Below are 24435 nucleotides of genomic sequence, written 5' to 3'. Positions count from 1 at the left end.
GGGTAAGGCAACAAACCAAGGTGTGAAGTGGTGACAAGAGCCAGACTGTCAACATGACAGTCAGGAAGGAAGGTATAGCCAGGTGAGGAGACTTCATTTAGGGGCAAGGTGTCATCACCCCTCAGTCAGGTTTCCATCAAGGCCATGATGTCACGCAATCATTCACAATAAGCTAATGGATGTCAAGGGCCATGTTCACAAGTTAATAAGCTTTTGGGGGGTGGGGGTGGTGGGGGTGGGGGGAGAGATGCGAAGAGGGACAGTGAGAAGTGATCCACTGACAGAGTCCACCAGATCATCACCATGAAGGGCAAGCTGGACACGGAGAAGATTGGCAAGATCAGTCCCCGGCCAACATGCTGGGCAGGAAAATCAATGAGTGTGCAAGATGGGGCAATCAGTGTTGCTGCTCGTAAGGATGAAGCGCTGAGTGCCTCAAGGAGCCTTTAGAGGATGAAAGGGAAACTGCAGGGTCATTTAAGAGGGAGTCAAGCCTAGGATAGCAGTGAGAGAGTAGGAAAATCAAGTAGTACTGAAGGGATGGAGTAGGGATTTGAGAAGGTAGAGTACATGAGACGGGAGAAATGAAAGGAAACAATGACAGGAGAGGGGAGTTTGCAAGGGGTAAAGACAGAGGGAAGAAAAACGGTGGAAATGGAAGCAATGGGCAGCAGCCAAAATGTGTACATGAATAGACACAGGGAAAACTCAAGTTACACAGGCTATGTTATGGAGCAATTATTATAAAACACCAATCCTGGTTGCAAATGGGGAATATAGAGAAGGCAATAGGATTGAGTACAGAGTTGGAGTCAAGAGATTCTGTGGTAGAATAAAGTTGATAGGTGGAGTCAGCCTGGAACATCAATGAGAGTTTGCAAAGTGAAACAGGTATAGCAGGCAAATAAAATCCAGAAGCTACTTGAAGGATAGAGTCCTGGAGGATGCACTGATGGAGTTCCAGGAGTTGTGTAGAATCAAGCATGGGGCAGAAAAATAGTGACAAAGGTAGATGTCACCATAAGATCCAGAAGCAGTCAGGAAATGTACTTCATTCAGGAGAGTGAAGTCGAGAGCTGAAGCTGATAAACCAGTGGAATCTATGGCCAATTCCAAGGTCAGCAGCAGTGGGGGAAGAGGATGTAAACTGATCAAAGATACTTTAAACAACAGAGCAGCAGGCTCAGGACAGTAGCTGATTGCAGTCCAGTGCCATAATGTAATCTTGATGTCCAGGAAAGTGCAGGAATTTGGACACCAAATTGAGGAAGCAGGGAGCAGAGGCATGGTTATGGAATGGGCAATGATGGTTAACTTGTAGTTAGAGCTAAAATGTATCACTATTAGAGTGAGGGGAACTTAAACAGCGGAAGAGAGGAGATTAGAGGTAGAAGGACAAAGGATGGTCAAGGATAAAAACAGACTGTCAGGAGCTTCCTTAGGACCTGAGCACTCAGGGGTCATGTATAAGGACAGGGGAGAGGAAGGTTATAGAGGCAGAACTATGTGGGAGTGTCAGGGGAGTGCTGAAAGAGGCTCCTGGGGCAGAATATTGAGCTCGTTGGGCAGGAATGCGCCCAACCCGAATGAGCGTAAAATGACGTGCGATTACATCGGTGAGCGTCCTGACATCATCGCGCACTCGCATGTTATTTCAGTGAGCGGGTGTGCGGGAATTGGCAGTGCACCCGCTGACAATTACAGGCGGGATGAGGTTTCCAACAGCAAATAAAAATAACAAGAATTTTAAAATTTCTTTCATAACATGCCCCCTCATGTGATTGTCACATGAGCAGAGACATGTTCTTAAAATTGTTTAAGTTTTTAATTTATTTTTAAAATCTTCAACTCTGAGACAGCTCTGTGCCTCGGAGCTTTTACTGCATGCACCTACATGTATACGTGAACTTCAGCGCTTGCGCTCCTCCCACCTCCGCCCAGGCAGCGCGCGTCACACGCTGGCTGGCTGCTAATTGGCCAGTGAAATCATAGTCAGAGCCCGCTTGTGGGCGGCGGTCGGCTTCTCAAACGTTTCAGGACCTACCTGCCGAGCCCACCTGACCACCGGAAAATCCTAGCCCTGGAGCTTGGGCAGGGTGGTGCAGGTAAAACTCAAAAAAAAAAATCTACTTACAAAACTAGAAGGATCAGGAGTTCACATTTATACAGCACCTTTGACAACCTCAGGACAAGCTGAAGTATTTCACAGTAAACGAGTGTAGTCACTGTTGTCACAACAGACAACTGCTCCCTCAAACAACGAGATAAACTGGTTAGTGGCTTCTTGACGGTGTTGGGGGCTTGAGGGAATACATGTTGGCCAGAAATCAGGAGAACTCACCTTTTCAAAAACTTGCCTTGACATCTGCCTGAATGGACTAGTTTAACATTTCACTTCAGAGACAGCATCTCCGTGTAGCATCCCCTCAGTACTGCACTGAAGTATCAGCCTAGATTGTCTTGACAAGCCCTGGAGTGGGTAATGTGGTATCAGCATCTATTACTGGGAGACATCCTTAAACCTATGCCTTTCACTATGAAATCAGCAAACTGGCCTGATTCGCAGATTAGAAAGCAAGATCCACTAAAATTGGTTTTGGGTGGGGGTGTTGGTGAACCCTACACTTGAGGGAAAAAAGTGTAATTTCTCACAGGGTTTCCTTCAGAGGTCCCAGGAGAGCAAAGTGGCTGGAACGTGTCAGATGAATCATGGCACTTTGTCAAACTGACGCACACTTCAACAAGGGAGAATAAGCCAAGGAAATGATGTAGAATATATTTTATTTAAAATAATTTTCAATGGTCTATTTTTGTAATCTATGGTTATTAGACCATTAGTGTGAAATCCACCCTGGTAGAGGAGCAGCTTTCTAACTGCAATGTTGGGGCTTCTTTCAACATCAGATGAGAACTTGTTTTGCAGAAAGATTCCTTGGAGTCTTCGGCCAGCAGTTTAAGGGTTAATGATGAGGATTCGCGGATTTCAAGTCATAGAGGTCAGGAAGATCCCAGGCTTGACAGGTGCTGAGTTGATCGACCACAATTCCAGCCACTGTTTGGGTTCCCAGAATCAGATTAAAAATTCACGGGGCCCTGGGCACCCATAACTATAAAAACCACCTGAACACTGGGAGGACGCAGGACTACTCTCCTCACGGGCAGCTTCTTGTTCCAATAGAGACAGGGGGGCGGGTGGGTGTGAGGAGGCGGAGTTTCTCATCACGTTGTCACTAAAAGGCTGCCATGGCTCACTCCCCTTTCCCAATCCCGAATGCTGTCCTCTGACTCCCTACTTGGAACTTCACAAGTGAACGCTGGGCGAGGACAGGACAGGGCCTAACCTGGTGTGCTTCAGTTGTGAAGGCCTCTATCAAGGTAACATGTCAGCCCCACAGGTGAATAATGAGGTGAATTACTGTCCAGCAAACTGTGGGAGTGTACATCAAGCCAGAATTCTGTTTGCTTTAAGGCCTCAGGGACTGCAGGATTGGAAACATGGGAGCAGGAAAATAAAACTAACTCCACAACTCAAATTAACAACTGCTTAGGAATAAATTAAGTTGCTCCACTGGTGCAGCACAGTCTCAAACAACTAAGTAGTGTCAGTCTCTGGGTAAAACAAGCTTGTAGCATCAATCAAATAATAGCAAGATATTGCTCAGCAGCTGTGATCACTGGACGTTAAACACATTTGTGAATGTTACGAGTATTGTCATTTGGCAGTTGTTAGTGGAGCTCCGGGGAGGGGAGCGGAGCGATGGGTCAACAGCTACCAGAAAATGCCAGCCAGCACACTGTTTTAGGATGACCACACCAGAGATCAAAAGGGAAAGGGAGGTCAACAAAACAGAGCGAGAAACACATGGAAAGTTTCAAATAATTTATTAGGAATTTTAAATGAAATCTGAAAAAGGGTTACAGAGCCAGAGATGACATTTCTCAGATTGCAATAACTTACTGGCAAAAAAAAATAGACAGAAATGTAAAAAGGATTAAAAAGCAAAAACCTCTGCCTGGCAGTACAATGCACTGGGGGAGCAAGACATTATTTACCAAACACCTCTTCATTTAAGAAAGAAAGAACTGCAATTATATAGCGCTTTTATGACCACCGGACATCTCAAAGCGCTTTACAGCCAATTTAGTATTTTTTTTGGAAGTATGGTCATCGTTGTTATGTAGGAGATGTGGCAGTCAATTTGCACACAGCAAGTACCCACAAACAGCAATGTGATTATGACCAGACAATCTTTATGTGACGCTGACTGAGGGATAAGTATTTGCCAGGGCACCAGGGATAACTCCCCTGCTCTTCGAATAGTGCCATGGGATCTTTTACGTACGCCTGAGGGGGCGGACGGGGCCTCGGTTTAACGTCTCATCCGAAAGACGGCACCTCCAACAGTGCAGCACTCCCTCAGTACTGCACTGGAATGTCAGCCTTGACTTTTGTGCTCAAGTCCCTGGAGTGGGACTTGAACCCAGAACCTTGTGACTCAGAGGCGAGAGTGCTGCCAACTGAGGCATGGCTGGCAAAAAAAAAGAAAAATAACAAAACAATTTAAACAAAAAAAAATGCTCCCCTAGATGCATTTTCACAAAATAGCGTTTATTGCTGTCACAAACAATAGTGTTTGTATTTCCAGTAGTTTTTTTTAAAAATCAAGAGCAAAGCTAGCAACTCTCCACAGATCTGTCAGTCTCTCCACTAACATGGGACAAATAAATGCCCCTGGAATAAACTGACAGAGAATCGCAGCATTTAATGCCCTAAAAATCTTTTTTTTACTTTTTTTAAACAGTTTTCTGTTTCGCTATTTTCTTTTCACTGTAAGCGCTAAACTGGCCTTAATCTTTTTTTAAAAAAACAATTCCTGGGTCTTTCAGTTTCTTTTCTTCCTCCCTCTAAAACACATTAATTAAAAAAGTATTTTACAATAATTCAAAGCGACTCTTTCTGCCTGTGATTATGTCATATATTAAATGTGTCGTCAAACCCATGGGCAGGTGAGGAGAAGCCTCTTCTCAGGTCAACTTGATTTCTCATCTTTTAAAACAAAAGGTTCTGATGTTCATGTACATGTTCTTTGCTCACTCCAGCTTGCGGGGGCTCCTCCTCTGTCAGGACCTGAAGGATTGCGCTCCATTCAATGAACGGGCGGCTGGGGCTTCCTGCAACCTTCTGCCAATGTCGCTCAAATGCTGGCTACCAGCAGATGCTCAGGAACAGCATGGGCTTCCTCTTCTCCTGAACCTCCTACTCATCCCAACACCCCAGCAGAGACATTTAGGTGAAGGAGGGCGGGGGTGAAATAGGGAGATTAAAAGAAAAATTTAAAATGCAGTGAAGACTGCCACCCACCCACCCCCCCCTCCCCCACAAGTCCTACCACCACTTCCCCCCGCCCCCCCACAACCCCCCCTCCCCCCCCCAACCGGCCCTCCCCCCAGCAACCCTAACGTGCAAGCTTGCCCTTCACGGTAAACAGTGGTATGACTTGACTTGGCTCTACTGCTCATGCTCAAGAAATTCCTCTTCCTTTTCATATTGACAGCCGAGAAGGCACTGGTTTCCACGTTACATTACTCAAGGTAAGCAAGGTCAGTTAGAATGCACCTTGCAGCTGATTGGAAGTGCAGGCTGTTCACAAGAGTTTAAAATAAACAAAAAACAGACTAAGCATGTACGAGTACTACGGATAAAAACCAGGAGAGTTGACAGCTTTGTGGAAGTGACCAGCTGAGGTAAAATAGTGGTAGCTATAGCAACAACCATTCTTTCTCAAACTAGGGTCAAAAAAATGGAGACCTGGCCCGGCCTACACAACCTTTATAGATATGTAGTGTGTGGATTTTATTTATTTATTCTTTTTGTTTAGCAGCTTTATGACCTCTTGAGGTACCATTCATTTCTTACCAATGTCCTTCATTTAAATGAGAAGTCAAAGAAAAAAAACACAATTCTACAGTAAATTAGCCCCTTACGACGTCAACTACAGAATCTCCTGGGAAGTCAAAGGTCATCTACAGTATTGCTAAGTCTTAGGCTGTGTAGGGGCCACGGGCCTCCCCTTTTCTCAAAAAAATACTACCGTACTCAAAAAAGAACCTTTTGTGCAGAAGGCAAATACAAATCCAGCTTGTTCTATTTACATATTTTACAGAAATGTTTTATCCAATTTCAGAAAAAAATACTTTTATGATTCATAGTGTTTTTTTTTACCAAAATATACATTTTTGTCCTGCAGATGTTGTTTTTTTGTTCCATGATAACTGGAATTCAGTGTTAATAGATGACATTTACAAAGAATATCAAAATAAATTGTTTTTTAGATAAGATTCCATTTTCTTCAGGAGTGTTTTACATTACCCTCTTTAGCTCTTACTCATTAAAAACAAGATCTGGCCAAAAAATGGTCAAAAAAATGAAGAAAAACGTCCTTAGGAAAATTTTCTAATACAATCACAAAACTCCCATTTTAAAAAGAATGCATCTAAACACTTTCAAATAAGCAACAACAAAAAAGAAGACACGGCTTAAAACTGATCGATCATTAAGCTAAAAAAAATAAAATAAAATAAATTAAACAAAAAAAAAATCAGGAAAAACAAAAGCGTAAACTTTAAATGTTAGTGAAGGAGTGAGATGTTTTCTTCGGTTGATGGGGTGGGGTGGTCGGAGTTGAGTTTATGGTAGTAAGTCAGTGTGTGCAGTAAAATTATTAAAAAGTCGCCTGAGCTCCACCAAAACCCATGTTTCCTCCTCCTCTTGCTGATAGGCTGGGGCCCTGGAGGGAAGAGAAACAAAGACAGCTGCCATTATTGGGTCCAAACGCAGCTATAAAATGTGCCAATTTGCTTCCAAAGCAACAAACTGCAACTTGCGTGTTTTCCTGACCTCTTGTTTTCACAGGGCTGATTCAGCAACAACCTGGGAGTGTACTCGCCTTCAGGCAGCATGGTTACAGGAGCCCCTTGTGTGCTGCAGAGCAACAACTCAACCCACTTCAGAACCTGCGAGAATCTCAGCTCTCTCTAAGTGATGTCATTGGACTTTAAAACGGTGATTTGCTTTGTAAATGAGCAGGAAAAGGAATCTCAATGTGGCTCAGGGCCGTAAACACACACTGTCCCAACCAGAAGTGGAGGTGAGGTAGTCAGTGGGCGATCCACTAGAAAACGTGCCCCTGGGATCCTAGATGCCAACAGGTGTACCCCTGTCAGCCTTGGCTCAGTAGTGGCATTCTTGCATTTTGAGTCGGAGTGTCATACGTTCAAATCCCACTACACTTCAAACCAACTTCACTGTTTAGAGAATGTTTTGGGATGTCCCAAAGTCACGAGAGACACTTTATTAATGCAACCTCAGTCCATTAGTAAGTGTAATAGGGAGGGAAATCAAAACAGCAAATATCCTTCCCACAACCTGGGAGTTGGGAAAATGTGGCCCCATTCCTGAGCTTGAGGGATAAGCTGAGAATAACATTTACAGAAACAAAAAGATTGCCTGGAGGTTGTGCAGAGGTGATGGTGGGATCAGACTGAAACACAGCTACACTGAGCCACAAGAAGATGCAGCAGGCACATAATGAGGGCTCACAGGAAAGGGTAGAGCCCTCCCACCCTCTCAAAAGCTGATGCAGACAGTTTAACACACTCTCTTGACTGTGGGACAAAGAAGATGACCAACAGCTAAGCCACACTGGAACATATTCCAGTCTCCTACCCTGTTTGTGAGGGATGAGGGGCTCCAGGTGTTCAGTCAGTTTTGTTTCTGAAGGATCCAGAACACACAAGAGACAGTTTTCCTTCTCCATCATTCCCCAAGCTGAAGGTGTCGATTCCTCTGGAGTCTGGTCCCATTGATACTGAGCACTGTCCAAGCACTCGGCCATTCTACATTTGAGTGAGCCTAGACAATCACTGCCGTTCTACATGGCGAGACATGCCCTCACCTGATATTGTGTGTATCTAGCAGAAGTTGTACGAACCAGCAGTAACAGGAGAAGGCCATCGAGAACCCCTAGAGCATGATCTGCTATCTAACAAGATCATGGCTGATCTCTGACTAGCTCCATATCCCTCAATATCTTTTGTTAACAAAAATTTACCAATCTCAGATTGAAGACTAACAATTGATCATTGACATCAATTGCCTTTTACGGAAGAGAGTTCCAAAGTCCTAAGGCCCTTTCACGTAGAAGTATTTCCTAACTTCACTCTCAAAATGCCTGGTTCTAATTTTTAGGCCGTTTGAGATGGGGAGGGGGGGTCCGACCGTTTGAGATGGGGAGGGGGGTTCCGACCGTTTGAGATGGGGAGGGGGGTTCCGACCGTTTGAGATGGGGAGGGGGGGTCCGACCGTTTGAGATGGGGAGGGGGCTCTGTGTCTTTGAGATGGGGAGGGGGTTCTGTGTCTTTGAGATGGGGAGGGGGTTCTGAGTGTTTGAGATGGGGAGGGGGGTCTGAGTGTTTGAGATGGGGAGGGGGGTCTGAGTGTTTGAGATGGGGAGGGGGTTCTGAGTGTTTGAGATGGGGAGGGGGTTCTGAGTGTTTGAGATGGGGAGGGGGGTCCGACCGTTTGAGATGGGGAGGGGGCCTGAGTGTTTGAGATGGGGAGGGGGCCTGAGTGTTTGAGATGGGGAGGGGGCCTGAGTGTTTGAGATGGGGAGGGGGGTCTGAGTGTTTGAGATGGGGAGGGGGGTCTGAGTGTTTGAGATGGGGAGGGGGGTCTGAGTGTTTGAGATGGGGAGGGGGTTCTGTGTCTTTGAGATGGGGAGGGGGTTCTGAGTGTTTGAGATGGGGAGGGGGGTCTGAGTGTTTGAGATGGGGAGGGGATTCTGAGTGTTTGAGATGGGGAGGGGGTTCTGAGTGTTTGAGATGGGGAGGGGGTTCTGAGTGTTTGAGATGGGGAGGGGGTTCTGAGTGTTTGAGATGGGGAGGGGGGTCTGAGTGTTTGAGATGGGGAGGGGGGTCTGAGTGTTTGAGATGGGGAGGGGGGTCTGAGTGTTTGAGATGGGGAGGGGGGTCTGAGTGTTTGAGATGGGGAGGGGGGTCTGAGTGTTTGAGATGGGGAGGGGGGTCTGAGTGTTTGAGATGGGGAGGGGGGTCTGAGTGTTTGAGATGGGGAGGGGGGTCTGAGTGTTTGAGATGGGGAGGGGGTCTGAGTGTTTGAGATGGGGAGGGGGTTCTGAGTGTTTGAGATGGGGAGGGGGGTCTGAGTGTTTGAGATGGGGAGGGGGGTCTGAGTGTTTGAGATGGGGAGGTGGGTCTGAGTGTTTGAGATGGGGAGGGGGGTCTGAGTGTTTGAGATGGGGAGGGGGGTCTGAGTGTTTGAGATGGGGAGGGGTTTCTGAGCGTTTGAGATGGGGAGGGTGGTCTGAATGTTTGTCATGGGGGGATAGAGTGTTCAATGTGGGGAAGGGGGTGCTGGTGCTTGAAAGAGGAGGAGGCCATTAATGGAGAGAATGTATCTGCCATATGGCCTTGGGGCTGGGTGAGATTAGAGGGGTGTGGGTGGAGGAGAGGCAGGGGAGAATGAGACTTTTCAGTCTCTGGGCCTGAGGCAAGGCTTTAATAATTGGGATCCAACATAATTTGGTCCTTCAATGTTTTTAGCATGAGTTAATAAAATAACTGAAGGAAGCTCTCAGCTCTGATTCAGAGCTTTATATTCATGACCATGTGTTTCTCTGATGGATGGATAGGCCTTGATACTCTGGGCTGGAGTTGGAGAAGAGGAAAGGTGGGCTTTGGTAGGGGGGGGTGTCGGTGGTGCATTTCTTGTAAAAGGTTTTGGTGATGAGGTCGAATGGGAAAAGTTGCTCAGAGAGATAAGCATAGAAATGGGTCTCCTTGTACTGAGGCAATAGGCAAAAGTGCACAGCAGAGGGCAATGATAGGGCATGGACCAGTTCACCCCCCCCTCCCCATCTCAAATGCTCAGACCCCCCCTCCCCATCTCGCCAGAGGGAGAGGTCACACATGGGGTCTGCTGCAGAAGGTTCAGGTGAGGATTTTGATGGAGGAGGAGGGTCCACAAAACAAAATGCTTAATTCATCGGGAAGCCTGATAGAAAGCTACCCTCAATGTCAAGGAGCACGGAGGAGTCAGGTATCAACTTGCCTCAGGGTTTAGTGCAGACCACAGAGCCAAAATATAAGCAGTAACCAACTCTTGTCAACAATACTTGAGACACCCAATTACACTGTTGTACCTGATGGTCCACGGCCATTTCCATCGCAGCACCAGCAGCTTCCACTAAAATTCTGCAATGGAAGTTCAGGCTGCTGCCATCTTGACTGTGGATACCAGAATTCAAAGGAAATTGTAGCAGGTCACGCCATCCAGTAGTCTATCCTCAATTACTCGGATTGCTCCTCCAACCAGGAGGGTGGCAGTGGCTTCAGGGAGCAGGATCCTGCTGTCCTCTCTTGGGATGCCAGTATTCGTGCCCCCAGCAGCCATTCCGCCAGTGCCCCTGCTTTTGCCTGACAGCCAATCAGCCTAGACTGCTGCCCCCAGTCGAGCATTCTAGGTTCAGAGCTGCTCAGGATCAGCCTCCAAAGCCTGTAATCTCCATCACTGCAGCCACTAGGATAGCACTGTGTAGGAGCACTAGGACAGGCAGAGACACATGGAAGACAGGCACCAGGGGAATGCACAAGGTTGATAAGTTTAAGTTTGAATGCATTATAGAATCATGTATTGGTTACAACACAGGAGGCCATTCGGCCCATCATCTATGTACCAACTCTCTGAAAGAGCGACTCACCTCGTCCACTACCCCGCCCTTTCCTTGTAGGCTTGGAGCTCTTTGCCCCTCAGGTGCTTAGCCAATTCTCGTTCAAAAGTTTTGATTGAACCCGTCTCTACCACACTTAATTCATCCGTGATGTCATTTATAAATTTGGTTTGAAATGCTTATTTTGTGTTGCCATTTTTTCAGCCATATAGCCATGATGAACCCGTGATGGTCAGTGACAGATCGAAGGTAAGGTGTATGTGTGGGACCTTTGCTGAATAGGGAATTGGGGTTGAGGTTACTGATATCTCACTTGAATTAGTTCTTCATGTACAGCCAGGGCAGAAAGAAGCTGTCTAGGGTGCAGCCTCCATCCCTTGCCCTCATGCTGTCCAGCTTCTCACCTGACAGATGGTGGTGAGGGTTGTTGCTTCATGAGGAGACGGCTCTGCAGTGTGCAACGTACCATCACTCTGCCAGGTGGTGCAGGGCAGGGGGCAAGGATAGGGGCCAAGAAAGGGGGGGGTGGAATGATAGGGGCAGAGAAAGTGGGGGAGTGTGGGTGGGGGGGGGGGGGGGGGGGGGGGCAATGATAGCATAAGTGCCAGCTTGCCAGAGGGCGAGGTCACATGTTGTTCTGCTGTAGAAGATTCAGACGAAGATTTTGATGGGCCAGAATAGGCTGTTGCTCTATCACATTGTGTGTGGTAACATTGCTCTCATTGCATGCTGTACACGTTTGAAGTTAAGAACTGCAGTCCTCGGCAGGTGAGCTTTTAGCTGTTAAGTGATTGCTCTTGGGTTTGCCGTGTTGGCTGACATACAGCTGGCACAGCAGGCTTCCATGGGGATGCCTGCTAACTTTGCAAATTCTTGTACTCACTCTACCTGCTTCCCTCTGGCAAGAGAGAATGAAACCCAGCTAGTTAGCTGGTGTACTTCACAGCAGAAGTATGTGCGCCTGGGCTGTGGATGCCAGAACTCTCCAGTGCTCAAAAACAGTCACGGCCGACCCTTAATTTCACATCGCTACTATTTCTAACTTTTCACCATTCTACATGGACATCCATTTGCCACATTTTACTCCATTTTGATATCTCTTTGTAATTTTAAGCTTCTATCTATATTTGTTTCAACGCCGCCTCTCTCTGTGTCTTTTCCTTCCCAGTTTCTGGGTGCTGAAGCCAGTTGGCAAGCGATCAGGTGATTAATGGACTGGCAATCAAAGCCCGGATCCTCCCATCACATATTTATGGTCTGGGTGTTGTAGGGAATTAAGATGCTCACGAAACAATAATAAATCATACAAGACAACCAAGCAACATCTCAGAGCAATGGCATTTTAACAACTTACTTCCTTTTTCAGATTTTCGTGCCTCTGCTTTAGTGGTAACCATTTGTGAAAGCTGTCGCAATCAAAGGCCCCTGAAACAGAGGAGAGAAGGGGAAGAGTGAGCAGAGACTTGGACAGAGGTCATGAAAACCTGGGCAATCAATGGGGTCACTTAAATCTCGGGGCACTGAGTACCTTGCCTCATAGCCCTTGGGCAGTTTTTGAAATAAAATGAGGGTGGGGCCGGGGGGTGGGGGCGTTGATGATGATGGGAAGAGAGGTACTCAGGGTGCTGAATAGAAACTTGCTAGGTCGGCGAGGGCCCAGTGAACGCCAACGTCTAAATCATCTTTAGTTCACCGTGTTTCTTAAGCTCCAACAGGGACTGCGCTACATCGGTTGGGAAATGCCTTGGGATGAGGAAAAGTTATTAAATGGCGCTCTTGAATATCCTTCTTTATCATTCACATCACATTCCACCGTCATCTATCCTGAAATCAGCAGTTTTTAAAAATCAGGCTCAAAACGTCTTTCCCGGGACATACACGCTATGAAGCAGACTTAAGGGGTTTTATTCACTTATCTAACTCTCAGGATCTGGGTATTGCTGCATTTATTGCCCAAAGAAAGCAGCAATGATGGGCTTCTCTCCTTAAACTTCCAGTAGTAGTAGTTTCGGTACTTCGGAGGGCAGTTAATAGTCAACCGTGTTGGTGCGGGACTGGAGTCACCTGCAAACCAGGCCAAGGAAGGGTGGCAGCTTTCCTTTCCGAAAGGTCATGGGTTATAAAAAGAAACAAAATCTGTTGGTTGCTTTGCTGGTGTGAATCCGAGATATGGGGCAGGGTTTGAGAGAGTTGTCACTTCATCCTTCCAGCACTGCCCCTCTCCCAGCTCACACTGAAGGATTTTTCTTTACCCTTTATTCATTCATGGGTGGTGGGTGTCACTGGCAAGGTCAGCATGTGTTGCCCATCCCTAATTGCCCTTGAATGGAGTGGCTTGGAGGCTGCTGCAGAGGGCAGTTAAGAGCCAGGCAGGTTGCTGTGGTAATAAAAACAGAAAAACGCTGGAAAAAACTCAGCAGGTCCGGCAGCATCTGTGGAGAGAGAAACAGAATTAATGTTTCATGTCCGTATGACTCCTCTTCAGAGCTAAAGAGAAGTAGAAAAGTGATGGATTTTTATACTGTTTAAGAGGGGGCGGAGCTAAATAGAAAGTCAGGGATGGGTGGGGGCTCAGGGGATATTGACAAAGATGTCATGGACACAAGACAAAAGGGGTGTTAATGGTAGGATCTGGAGTCATACGTAGGCCAGACCAGGTAGGGATGGCAAATTTCCATCCCTAAAGGGCAATAGTGAACCAGATGGGTTTTCGCAACAATTGACAGTTGTCATGGTCCTTGAGACCAGGTTGGCCAATGATTGAACCATTTTCCAGGGATGACACAGAATTACAGCGGCTCTCCTCACAGGAACCGATGGCTACTCAGCATCCTCCACAGAGACACACACACCACCACCCCTCACCCACACCCAGCATCCTCCTCAGAGACACACACACACAACCCCCCACACCCCATCTCCTCAGAGACACACACACCACCACCACCCCCCACACCCCATCTCCTCAGGGACACACACACCACCACCCCCCCACACCCCATCTCCTCAGAGACACACACACCACCAACACCCCCCACACCCCATCTCCTCAGAGACACACACACCACCACACCCCACACCCCATCTCCTCAGACACACACACCACCAACACCCCCCCCCACCCCCCCAACACCCCATCTCCTCAGAGACACACACACCACCACACCCCACACCCCATCTCCTCAGAGACACACACACCACCAACACCGCCCCCCCCACACCCCATCTCCTCAGAGACACACACCACCCCCCCCCACACCCCATCTCCTCAGAGACACACACACCACCAACCCCCACACCCCATCTCCTCAGAGACACACACACCACCACACCCCACACCCCATCTCCTCAGAGACACACACACCACCAACACCCAACCCCCCCAACACCCCATCTCCTCAGAGACACACACACCACCACACCCCACACCCCATCTCCTCAGAGACACACACACCAACACCCCCCCCCCCACACCCCATCTCCTCAGAGACACACACCACCCCCCCCCCACACCCCATCTCCTCAGAGACACACACACCACCAACCCCCACACCCCATCTCCTCAGAGACACACACACCACCAACCCCCACACCCCATCTCCTCAGAGACACACACACCACCAACACCCCCCCCCACACCCCATCTCCTCAGAGACACACACACCACCAACCCCCACACCCCATCTCCTCAGAGACACACACACCACCAACACCCCCCCCCCACACCCCATCTCCTCAGAGACACACACACCACCAACCCCCACACCCCATCTCCTCAGAGACACACACACCACACCCCCCCACACCCTATCTCCTCAGAGACACACACACCACCAACCCCCACACCCCATCTCCTCAGAGACACACACCACCCCCCCCACACCCCATCTCCTCAGAGACACACACACCACCAACCCCCACACCCCATCTCCTCAGAGACACACACACCACTCCCCCCCACACCCCATCTCCTCAGAGACACACACACCACCAACCCCCACACCCCATCTCCTCAGACACACACCACCCCCCACACCCCATCTCCTCACAGACACACACCACACCCCACACCCCATCTCCTCACAGACACACACCACACCCCCCACACCCCATCTCCTCACAGACACACACCACACCCCATCTCCTCACAGACACACACCACACCCCCCACACCCCATCTCCTCAGACACACACCACCCCCCACACCCCATCTCCTCACAGACACACACCACACCCCACACCCCATCTCCTCACAGACACACACCACACCCCCCACACCCCATCTCCTCACAGACACACACCACACTCCATCTCCTCACAGACACACACCACACCCCCCACACCCCATCTCCTCACAGACACACACCACACCCCCCACACCCCATCTCCTCAGACACACACCACCCCCCACACCCCATCTCCTCACAGACACACACCACACCCCACACCCCATCTCCTCACAGACACACACCACCCCCCCCACACCCCATCTTCTCACAGACACACACCACCCCCCCCCACACCCCATCTCCTCACAGACACACACCACACCCCACACCCCATCTCCTCACAGACACACACCACCTTCTCTCAGACACACACCACACCCCACACCCCATCTCCTCACAGACACACACCAACCCCCCCCACACCCCATCTCCTCACAGACACACACACCACCACCCCCACACCCCATCTCCTCACAGACACACACACCACCACCCCCACACCCCATCTCCTCAGAGACACACACACCACCAACCCCCCCCACACCCCATCTCCTCAGAGACACACACACCACCACCCCCCACACCCCATCTCCTCAGACACACACACCAGCACCCCCACACCCCATCTCCTCAGAGACACACACACCACCAACACCCCCCCCACACCCCATCTCCTCAGACACACACACCACCACCCCCACACCCCATCTCCTCAGACACACACACACCACCACCCCCCACCCACACTCCATCTCCTCAGAGACACACACACCACCACCCCCACACCCCATCTCCTCAGAGACACACACACCACCACCCCCCCCACACCCCATCTCCTCAGAGACACACACACCACCACCACCCCCCACACCCCATCTCCTCAGAGACACACACACCACCAACACCCCCCCACACCCCATCTCCTCAGAGACACACACACCACCACCCCCACACCCCATCTCCTCAGAGACACACACACCACCAACCCCCCCCACACCCCATCTCCTCAGAGACACACACACCACCACCCCCCACACCCCATCTCCTCAGACACACACACACCACCACCCCCCACCCCCCCACACCCCATCTCCTCAGAGACACACACCACCACCCCCCACACCCCATCTCCTCACAGACACAAACCACTACCCCCCCCCAAGTCCTCATTCAGAAGTGGGGTCAGGTGCGCCAGGCACCCACTTCTCCCCTCGCCTCTCAGGTTGAATCCTGTCATTCTCTGAGCTCCTGCTGCCAAGAGTGACAATCCCCAAGTGGGGCCATTCCAGAGACTTACACTCATGAGCCTTACAACACTTTACACTAAGGTCCACGCCTGCCATTCCCCCGCACATACAAACACATGTCTGTTTCAGTCATACTCAGTTGCCAAATGAAGGTCAAGCACTTCCTCAAGGAAGCAGGAAAGACAGTGGGGTTATGTTAAATCAGCCCCTCCACATTTGTTGGAATAACCTGGCACAGTCCAAAAGCATTCCCATTTCCAGTGCTGTCCTCCCCTGGAACTGAATCAAGCCAACCTCCCATGACTGGTCACAATGGGGATGAGCCCCAGAGGTCCACAGAGCAAGAAACCTAGTGAGAATCAGAGGGCAGGTAGGCTGTAAAAGGCCATAGAGTAGGATTAAAAACACCCTGGCATAAATCATCACCACGTCATTGGTCACACACTTGAAATGGAGGATAACTGGGATCTTAGTTACATCTTCCTGGCAGTTTGATGACTCATGACTGACCCCTGGTGTTCAGAGTGATAATTGGTCTCTTGCTCTCCCAGTGAGTTCAGGGTGACACTTACCCCCAGACTGTGGCCGAATCCAGTGCTTGGGGCAGGGCTGGCCGCACTGATGTAACTGCTGACCCCAGAGTCCTGATTAGCTGCCCCGTACAGGTCTGCCATGGGGCCTGGGCTGGTGGTGCCCAGGAAGCCTCCCGTGCGGGTTGGGGTTGAACCTGCCAAAAACAAGTGGTAAGTCAGTGGACTCATCAATACAGATCGTATACTCTGGCCAGTTACTGATCGACCCCATCCCAGACCACTGACCATTTACTGATTGTGTGTGGGATGTGGCTGATTCCAGAGTGGGAGTGATTCTGGAGTGAGTACAGATTAGGCCAGTGAGAGGCAATTCCGGGGCTAGTACAGGGTGAGGGCGTTTTCAGCTGTGTGGCTGATCCCAGAGTGAGTGCAGAGCGGGGATGGTTCTGGAGCGTAATTTCGAGGCGAGTGTAGAGGGGGGATAACTCCAGAGTAAGAATCATTCCAGGTTTAGTGTCGGGTGTGGCTGATTCTGGGCTGAGCACAGTTAGGATGATTTTGGAGTACAATTCTAGGGTGGAAGCGATTCCGGGGTTGGTGGTGATTCCAGGGTGAGTTGGTCGTGATTTGGATTGAGTACAGTGTGAGTGTGAGTCTGGAGTGATTCTGGTGCGAGTCCAGCTTCAGCCTGTTTCCTTACCTGTCCCTCGAACCACCGCCGCTGCTGCAGCTGCTGCCATTGGTCCATACGCAGTGAGGGGGATTGCTGAGAGAGATGGGGGGGAAGTTGGAGGAAGAGAGGAAGAATGAGAGAGATCAACACAACACCTGAGATCCACCATCAATAAACCATCTCTGCCCTGGAGCAGGAGTCACATATGACAGACACCGCACTCCACTAGCCAACTGAGCAGAGTGCTATTCTCCTCCAGATACTCTACATAACCAGATCCTGCCACCAAGCAAGTTCCAGGAGTACAGCCAGGGAAGATATGGCTTCCTGTGACCCTCTGCTAATTGCCTCTCTGCTCCAGTTACACTTTGAGATTGACTGTAAACAGAGCTTGCACCTGGACACCGGCAATCTGTCTTCATCAAGACTTGATTCTGAAACAATAGTAACTTTCACAAGTTGACAATACACCTGTGAACTACGTTCTGGTGACTTAATAGGGTGTGGAAATGGGGCCCTTTAGGCCTGGGGCAACTCAGGTTTGCATCCTGGTCTGTGCTGAGCTAGTTGGTCTTAACCCGAATAGGCGAGTGAGGTTAACTTCGATACGACTAGCTTTGATGTGCCTGGGTTAGAGACAGAAAGCTGGACCAAAATTCCTCCTTCCCAGCTGTGTTGGTCAGTGGATACTGGCTGAACCCAGGTCAAGACTCCATTGTGGCTCTCATGTGGTTAAATGATCAGCCGATACTCCTTGGCAAGGATACAGATGAATGGTGTCCACAGTGGAACTGTACTTTGATAAATCAGCTTCTTTACAAGAGGGGGTCGGGAGAGAGACAATGTCAGAGCATTAAATCCTACAGTCAGCGAGACCTTTTGTGCAGAGACCCCATACTGGCAAATTCCTTCATAAACAACTGCAATGGTGAATTCTCACCCAGTGAGGACACCAGCTTGAACTTGTTACAGAAGGTAAAGAGTTAGAGTCTCTGGGTCAAGTCACCCCCTAAGTTCACTGATTGTCACTCTTGGAGGTCACAGATCTCAGGAGCCCTACTGGGACGCAGCATGTTACAGGGTGGGCGTGCAGCACAGTCCTCAGCAGCTTCAAAAACAGACAGCGGGTTTAGTTGGGTTAGAAAATAACTCATTTAAAAACAGGCAATTTGAAACTGCACCAGCATAGATTTGTGTATAACACTGCTACCCAGTGGACATCCATTCACATTACATTGGTCAAGTTTTCAACATGGCTGTTTTAGAAAAGCAAGGGGAAATATAATCTGAGCTTCAGCCCACCTTGCCAGTGATTCTCCCGAAAACCATCCTCAAACAATCTTCAGCCAATCAGCACAGTTTAAATTACAAAGTGATACAGAGATGGAGAATTGTGCGACTTGAGGGAGGGGCAAAAATGGAAAATGTTTCATTAAACTTGCCCCCACTGAATTAATTGTGCAGCCATTTTAACATTGACAGGAAATATTTTGGATATTGAGCACACCCCCTTACTGTGACCGTCCCCCACAACCGCCTCCCCACCCCGTACTCTGGGGGCCTTATTCACTTTGAGAACAGACTCCATTGAGACTGTGAGCCCAGATCCTTGAGGTTCATATTAAAGCTGCTGGTACAAATTAATCTGAAACCATGTAATTATCCTGCCCTCTCTTCATCCCTATTGATCCCACCTGAAAAATGTTAATATCCAAAATATTTCTCTTCACTATTTAAATTACAAGAAGAGAAGTGGGTGCCACTGGCTTGGACAGCATTTATTGCCCAACCCCAATTGTCCTTAAGGTGGTTTTGGTGAGCAGCTGCAGTCCACAGTGCTGTTAGGGAAGGAGCCATTTTGTCACATTTTGATACAACTGAGTAGCTTGCGAGGTTTCAGAGGGCAGTTAAGTGTCAACCACATTGCTGTGGGTCTGGAGTCACATGTAGGCCAGACCAGGTAAGGAAGGCAGATTTCCTTCCTTAAAGAACATTAGTGAACCAGATGGGTTTTTACAACAATCGACAATGGTTTACGGTGACCATTACTGATGCTAGCTTTTAATTCCAGATTTTATTAGTTGAGTTTAAATTTCACCAGTTGCCATGACAAAGCATTAACCTGGTGCTCTGGATTACTAACCCAGTGACATTACCACTATATGCCACTGCCACCTCTTCCTCCCAGAGCCAAGGGGGCAGTCAGAGGGTGGGGGTATAAAGTCAAACATGGTAGGCCCTGTCCTGTCCTACAGAAGCTCACCTCCTGTTGGCCAATCCTGCAGCAGCATAGATGGAGGCCACTGTGACGTTTGCACTCCAGACTGTCCAGCCCTCCCGGCTGAAGATGGAAGTGTGGTGGCTGGAGGCAGCAGTAATGGCCCTAGAAAGAGGAATACAAAGAAAGGAAATTAAATAAGAGAGACGTTAAAACAAAGCCGCAACACTACATTCAACTAAAGAAAGTTCACTGAAAATAGGGAGAGTTTTTAGTAATTAATCTAAGGGATCAGGGGAAAATGAGCTTAGCGTTGGTAAACCTCTTGGCACAAACAGCCCAACATACCGGGAAACTGGTAGGTATAACCGGGAGCAAGTCCTGTGTAACCACGACTTGCGTACGAGGCAGCCTGGAAACCTGGGTACCCTGCAAGAAAGAGATAGCAAATTCACAACTCCAAAAAAGTGCAGCACAGAGGGATCTGGATGTTCTTGTGCATGAAACAGAAAGTTAGCATGCAGGTGCAGCAAGTTATTAAGATGGCAAATGGAATTTTGGCCTGTGTTTCTAGGGGGGTTGGAGTTTAAAAATAGGGAAGTCTTTTTACAACTGTACAGGGTGATGGTGAGGCTGCACCTGGAGTACTATGTACAGTTTTGGCCCCCGTATTTAAGAAAGGATATACTGGCATGGGAGACAGCTCAGAAGAGATTCACTAGGCTGATTCCTGGGAAGAAGGGGTTGACTTATCAAGAATGGCTAAACAGGTTTGACCTTTATTCATTAGAGTTTAGAAGAATGAGGGGTGATCTTATTGAAATGTGCAAGATTCTGAGGGGGCTTGATAGGGTAGATGTTGAGAAGATGTTTCCACTAGTGGGGGAATCTTGAACTAAGGGACATAGTTACAGAATAAGGGGACACTCATCTAAAACTGAGATGCGAAGGAATTTCTTCTCTCAGGGGGTAGTGAATGTCTGGAATTCTCTACCCCAGAGAGTTGTGGAGGCTAGATCACTGAAAGTATTTAAAGAGGAGGTAGATAGAGTTTTGAAATATCGGAGAGTTGAGGGTATGAGGAGCTGGCATGAAAGAGGAGTTGAGGCCTGGGGCTGATCAGCCATGATCCTATTGAATGGCAGGGCAGGCTTGAGGGGCCAAATGGCCTACTTCTGCTCCAATTTCTTATTTCCATGATTGAACATAAGAACATATGTTTTACACAAGCTACAGAATTCTTCACAGTGACTGACTGGCCCCAGGTAACATTGTGGTCATGAAAAGACTACCAGAGGGGAGGGGCGAGGGACATTCCACTATCGGTCAATCATTGCACTTGTACCAGTTTCACCATGTGATAAGGCTCGTGGATAGTGAACAGGGGTGGGAAATAGCCGGGTAACAGGAATGGAGCATCAGCAGTGGCCACAAAAGTGTTCCCCCAGTTAGAGCCACTGCCTCACAGAGGGAGGGAAGGAGGAGGATTAAAAATCCATAGTCAGCGCCTAATGTTTACAGTGGCTGAATTCCATTTGCATTGCCTGGGATTGTGGGACTTTCACTGCAGTTTGGGGAGGGGTTTGCTTTTCCAGGATTCTGCCCCATTTTTCTGTAAATAAACCCAAGGCAACACCTTGCCTGTGACATCAGCCATAGAAAGATGTAAAGAAATGAATTTAGGTTCTGGGAGGGAGAAGGGACAAGTGAGAGAGGGACAAAGATGGAACGGGAGAGTTGGGGGGGGCGGCAGGAGAGAGGAGCTGGGGGGAGGGGAGCGGGAAAGCGGAGGGAGGGAAGGTGGGAGAGAGTGCCTGGAAGGGAGAGTGGAAGTGGAGAGATTTCAGGGCCTGGTTACATGCGGCTGAATCGCCACTCTTACCCAGCATGCCAATCCCCAACATGAAGGCATCCATCCCATACGGCATTACTCGAGAGCGCCCCCTGGCTGTTCCTGTTGGTGACATCACTTCCTTGGGCTGTGCCTTCTTACACTCCACCTATGCCAAGTCAAATAGATCAGTTAGCTCCTTTCTTACAGTGAGTCAACAGCACCATCATTCACACACATGCAATGAAGCAAAGCATGCTACAGGGGCTACAGCACAGGAACGAGGGTTAGAAATAAGGACGATGACTGGAGCTTCCTGAGGGATTAATGGCCCAAATGCAGCCCTTGGCATGGTGCTGGCCCATCCAAGTTGGAGAGCAGGAGATGGAGTGGGCAGACTAGAGCTGGACTCAGTTCCCCAGCGTTGGGGCCTTGACAGCCATTAGCCAGAATTCTCGGGCCCTATCTCTATCTAACAGTCAATGCTGGAGAAAACACAGGTCTACATGGGGAGAGGGTAATTCAACCCCGATTTAATGCCCCCACTTCAAGCATTTACTGCTCAAATCAAGATCAAAATCATAATCGCCGCAGCATATCCCAGGCCAGTGACCAGATGTAAATAGCCACTGAGCCAACGACATAGGTGAGCAGAGGAAATCACTGCCCCTGTTAAACCCATTGAAAATTCTCCAATTTTTTTTTTTTGCGAGTCCTGAGGGAGAGTTTGCGATTTTTCTCAAGGTTTAAATTAGACTAAGGCAAGTGTCTGGGCCAAAGCTCCTAGCTATCAATCTAGAGATGGAACTCCTATAACAGAGCCAGCTGCTGTTCAGGCTCAAAAAGCTGTCTGTTGCAGTGAGACCGGGAAGCACTGAGTAAGTTGGCAGACAGGAACTAAGGAAGAAATTCTCTGAAATACAAACATTCATGTCAAAAATGTGCTCGAGTTTGCCTCAGGACCAATTCAACAAACAAAGGTAAATACAAGTCAGGCAACCCCTACACCCGCCACATCACCATACACACCCTCTTCCCCTGCAGCACACAAGGCCCCTTCCCCCAACATTGTCACATGCGGGCCCTTGTTCCCCCCTCCCTCCTCCACAAACACCGTAAGACATGGCCCTTCCTCCACACCAACATGACCCCTCCCCCCACACCACAGATGGCCTCTCCTCCCACATCGCAAGACACGACCTCTCCCCTCAAACAACACAAACCTTCTCCCACATAACACATGGAGCACTTGACCCCAAAGCGCACACGCCTGCTCCTCACTCACCATCTTGTTGTTGATTTCATGGAAGTGAATCTCGCAAACCTTTTCCACGATATCTTCACTCTCAAATGTCACAAACCCAAACCCTAAAACAGAATCAGAGATGTGAAGGCTTTAAGCAACAGTGAACCCTCCCCTCAGTGACCCACTGGTCACCCCCTTTCCTACAGGGAACAGAAATTGGAAAGTTACCATTTACAGAAACAGCAAATTAAAATGGCACTGGGATTTCCACATCACACCCCTCTGAATCCTTGCCCAGCTGATTGCTGCAGTCGCTTTTCTATGCGACCATGTTGACTCTAGTTGTTGGGGATGGTTTTAAATACTGAGATAAGGAGCTGTGAGGTTTAAGCTCCAGTTCTTGCTACAATAACGGAATTCAAGGCCCAGTCTTGTATTTCAAGTATAGAAATCCAAAGGGTGATCTAATGGAGGTGTTTTCAGATTAAATGATTTAATAGGAAACTTTCTTCCGCTGGGGACAAATTAGAGCTGGACCTTCCAGGGCTTTTTAAAAAAATGTAATCTTTCATAGGATATGGGCATCGCTGGCTAGACGAGCATCTGTGCCCATTCCTAACTGCCCTTGAACTGAGTGGCTTGCTCGGCCATTTCAGGGGGCAGTTAAGAGTCAACCACATCGCTGTGGGTCTGGAGTCACATATAGGCTAGGCCAGGTAAAGACGGCAGATTTCCTTCCCTAAAGGGCATTCGTGAACCAGATGGGCTTTTACAACAATTGACGATAGTTTCGTGGTCACCATTACTGAGGCTGGCTTTATAATGCAGGTTTCATTCACTGAATTTAAATTCCACCAGATGTTATGGTGAGATTTGAGCCCGGGTCCCCAGAACATCAGCCTGGGCCTCTGGAATAATAGCCCAGTGACATTGCCACTACACCACTGTCTCCCCCCAAGGGGTGATGTGAAGGAGTGTGTCTTCAAGTGTAATGAAAATTTGCATCACTCTTCCCTCGAAAACACTGTTGAGGTTTGGTGATCCGAAAATTTCAAATTCGTGACAGTTGCCAGTTTTTTTTTAAGCAAGGGTATTAAGGACCAGGCACCAAGGCAGATTGATGGGGGTAATAAACAGCTCAGTCTTGATCTAATTGGAAGTGCAGGAAGCAGCCTGAGGGGGTGAATGGCCTATTCCTGCCCCTATGTTCCTGCAGCAGCACTGGAATTCCAACTGGCCTTAGGGTCCCCACACTAGGAAGGGAAAATGATTGGAGCCATAAATAAAAGATAGTCACTAATTAATCCACAAGGGCATTTGGGAGAAACTTCTTTACCCGGTGGGTGATTAGAATGTGAGGTAGTTGAGATAAATAGCGTACATGCATTTAAGAGGAAGCTACATGAGGGAGGAAGGAATAGAAGGATATCCTGATCGGATGAGATGAAGTTGTGTAGGAGACTTCATAGGGAGCATAAACACCAGCATAGAGCAGATGGGCCAAATGGCTTTGCACCCTACGTTCTATGTAATATTATGGGATCACAGCCAATGAGAGCACTACCCCCTCCCCCACCCCATATATCCATTCCATAGACACAACAAATCAAGGGCTGGGAAACAGCCTCCACGATCCAGACACAAGTTTTAGTGAAGTTCATGCGGAGAGCCAGCCCCTGGAGCTGATTAGCAGCCAAATCTTGACACAAAGCA

The 24435-nt window shown here is 48.7% G+C and overlaps 1 protein-coding gene across 2 annotated transcripts in view; it reads right to left on the bottom strand.

The window, feature by feature from the left end:
- Positions 1–5450: 5450 nt before the first annotated feature.
- The window catches only part of LOC121286294 (RNA-binding protein Musashi homolog 1-like), a 144588-nt gene continuing 125603 nt past the window's right edge, over positions 5451–24435 (bottom strand). Inside the window, exons 8-15 of one of the 2 annotated variants that reach the window (XM_041203350.1) lie at positions 22762–22844; positions 21528–21645; positions 19994–20074; positions 19691–19810; positions 17455–17520; positions 16794–16948; positions 12100–12170; positions 5451–6788 (exon numbers count right to left, since the gene is read on the bottom strand). In XM_041203350.1, the coding sequence (XP_041059284.1) occupies positions 12129–12170; positions 16794–16948; positions 17455–17520; positions 19691–19810; positions 19994–20074; positions 21528–21645; positions 22762–22844 (665 nt within the window). In that variant the 3' untranslated portion in view covers positions 5451–6788; positions 12100–12128. The remainder of the gene's footprint in view (positions 6789–12099; positions 12171–16793; positions 16949–17454; positions 17521–19690; positions 19811–19993; positions 20075–21527; positions 21646–22761; positions 22845–24435) is intronic. The other variant, XM_041203351.1, reaches the window with a different exon arrangement.

The sequence above is a fragment of the Carcharodon carcharias genome, chromosome 13 (assembly GCF_017639515.1).
Source record: "Carcharodon carcharias isolate sCarCar2 chromosome 13, sCarCar2.pri, whole genome shotgun sequence".
Lineage (NCBI taxonomy): Eukaryota > Metazoa > Chordata > Chondrichthyes > Lamniformes > Lamnidae > Carcharodon > Carcharodon carcharias.
This window is presented reverse-complemented; position numbering and strand designations above follow the sequence as displayed.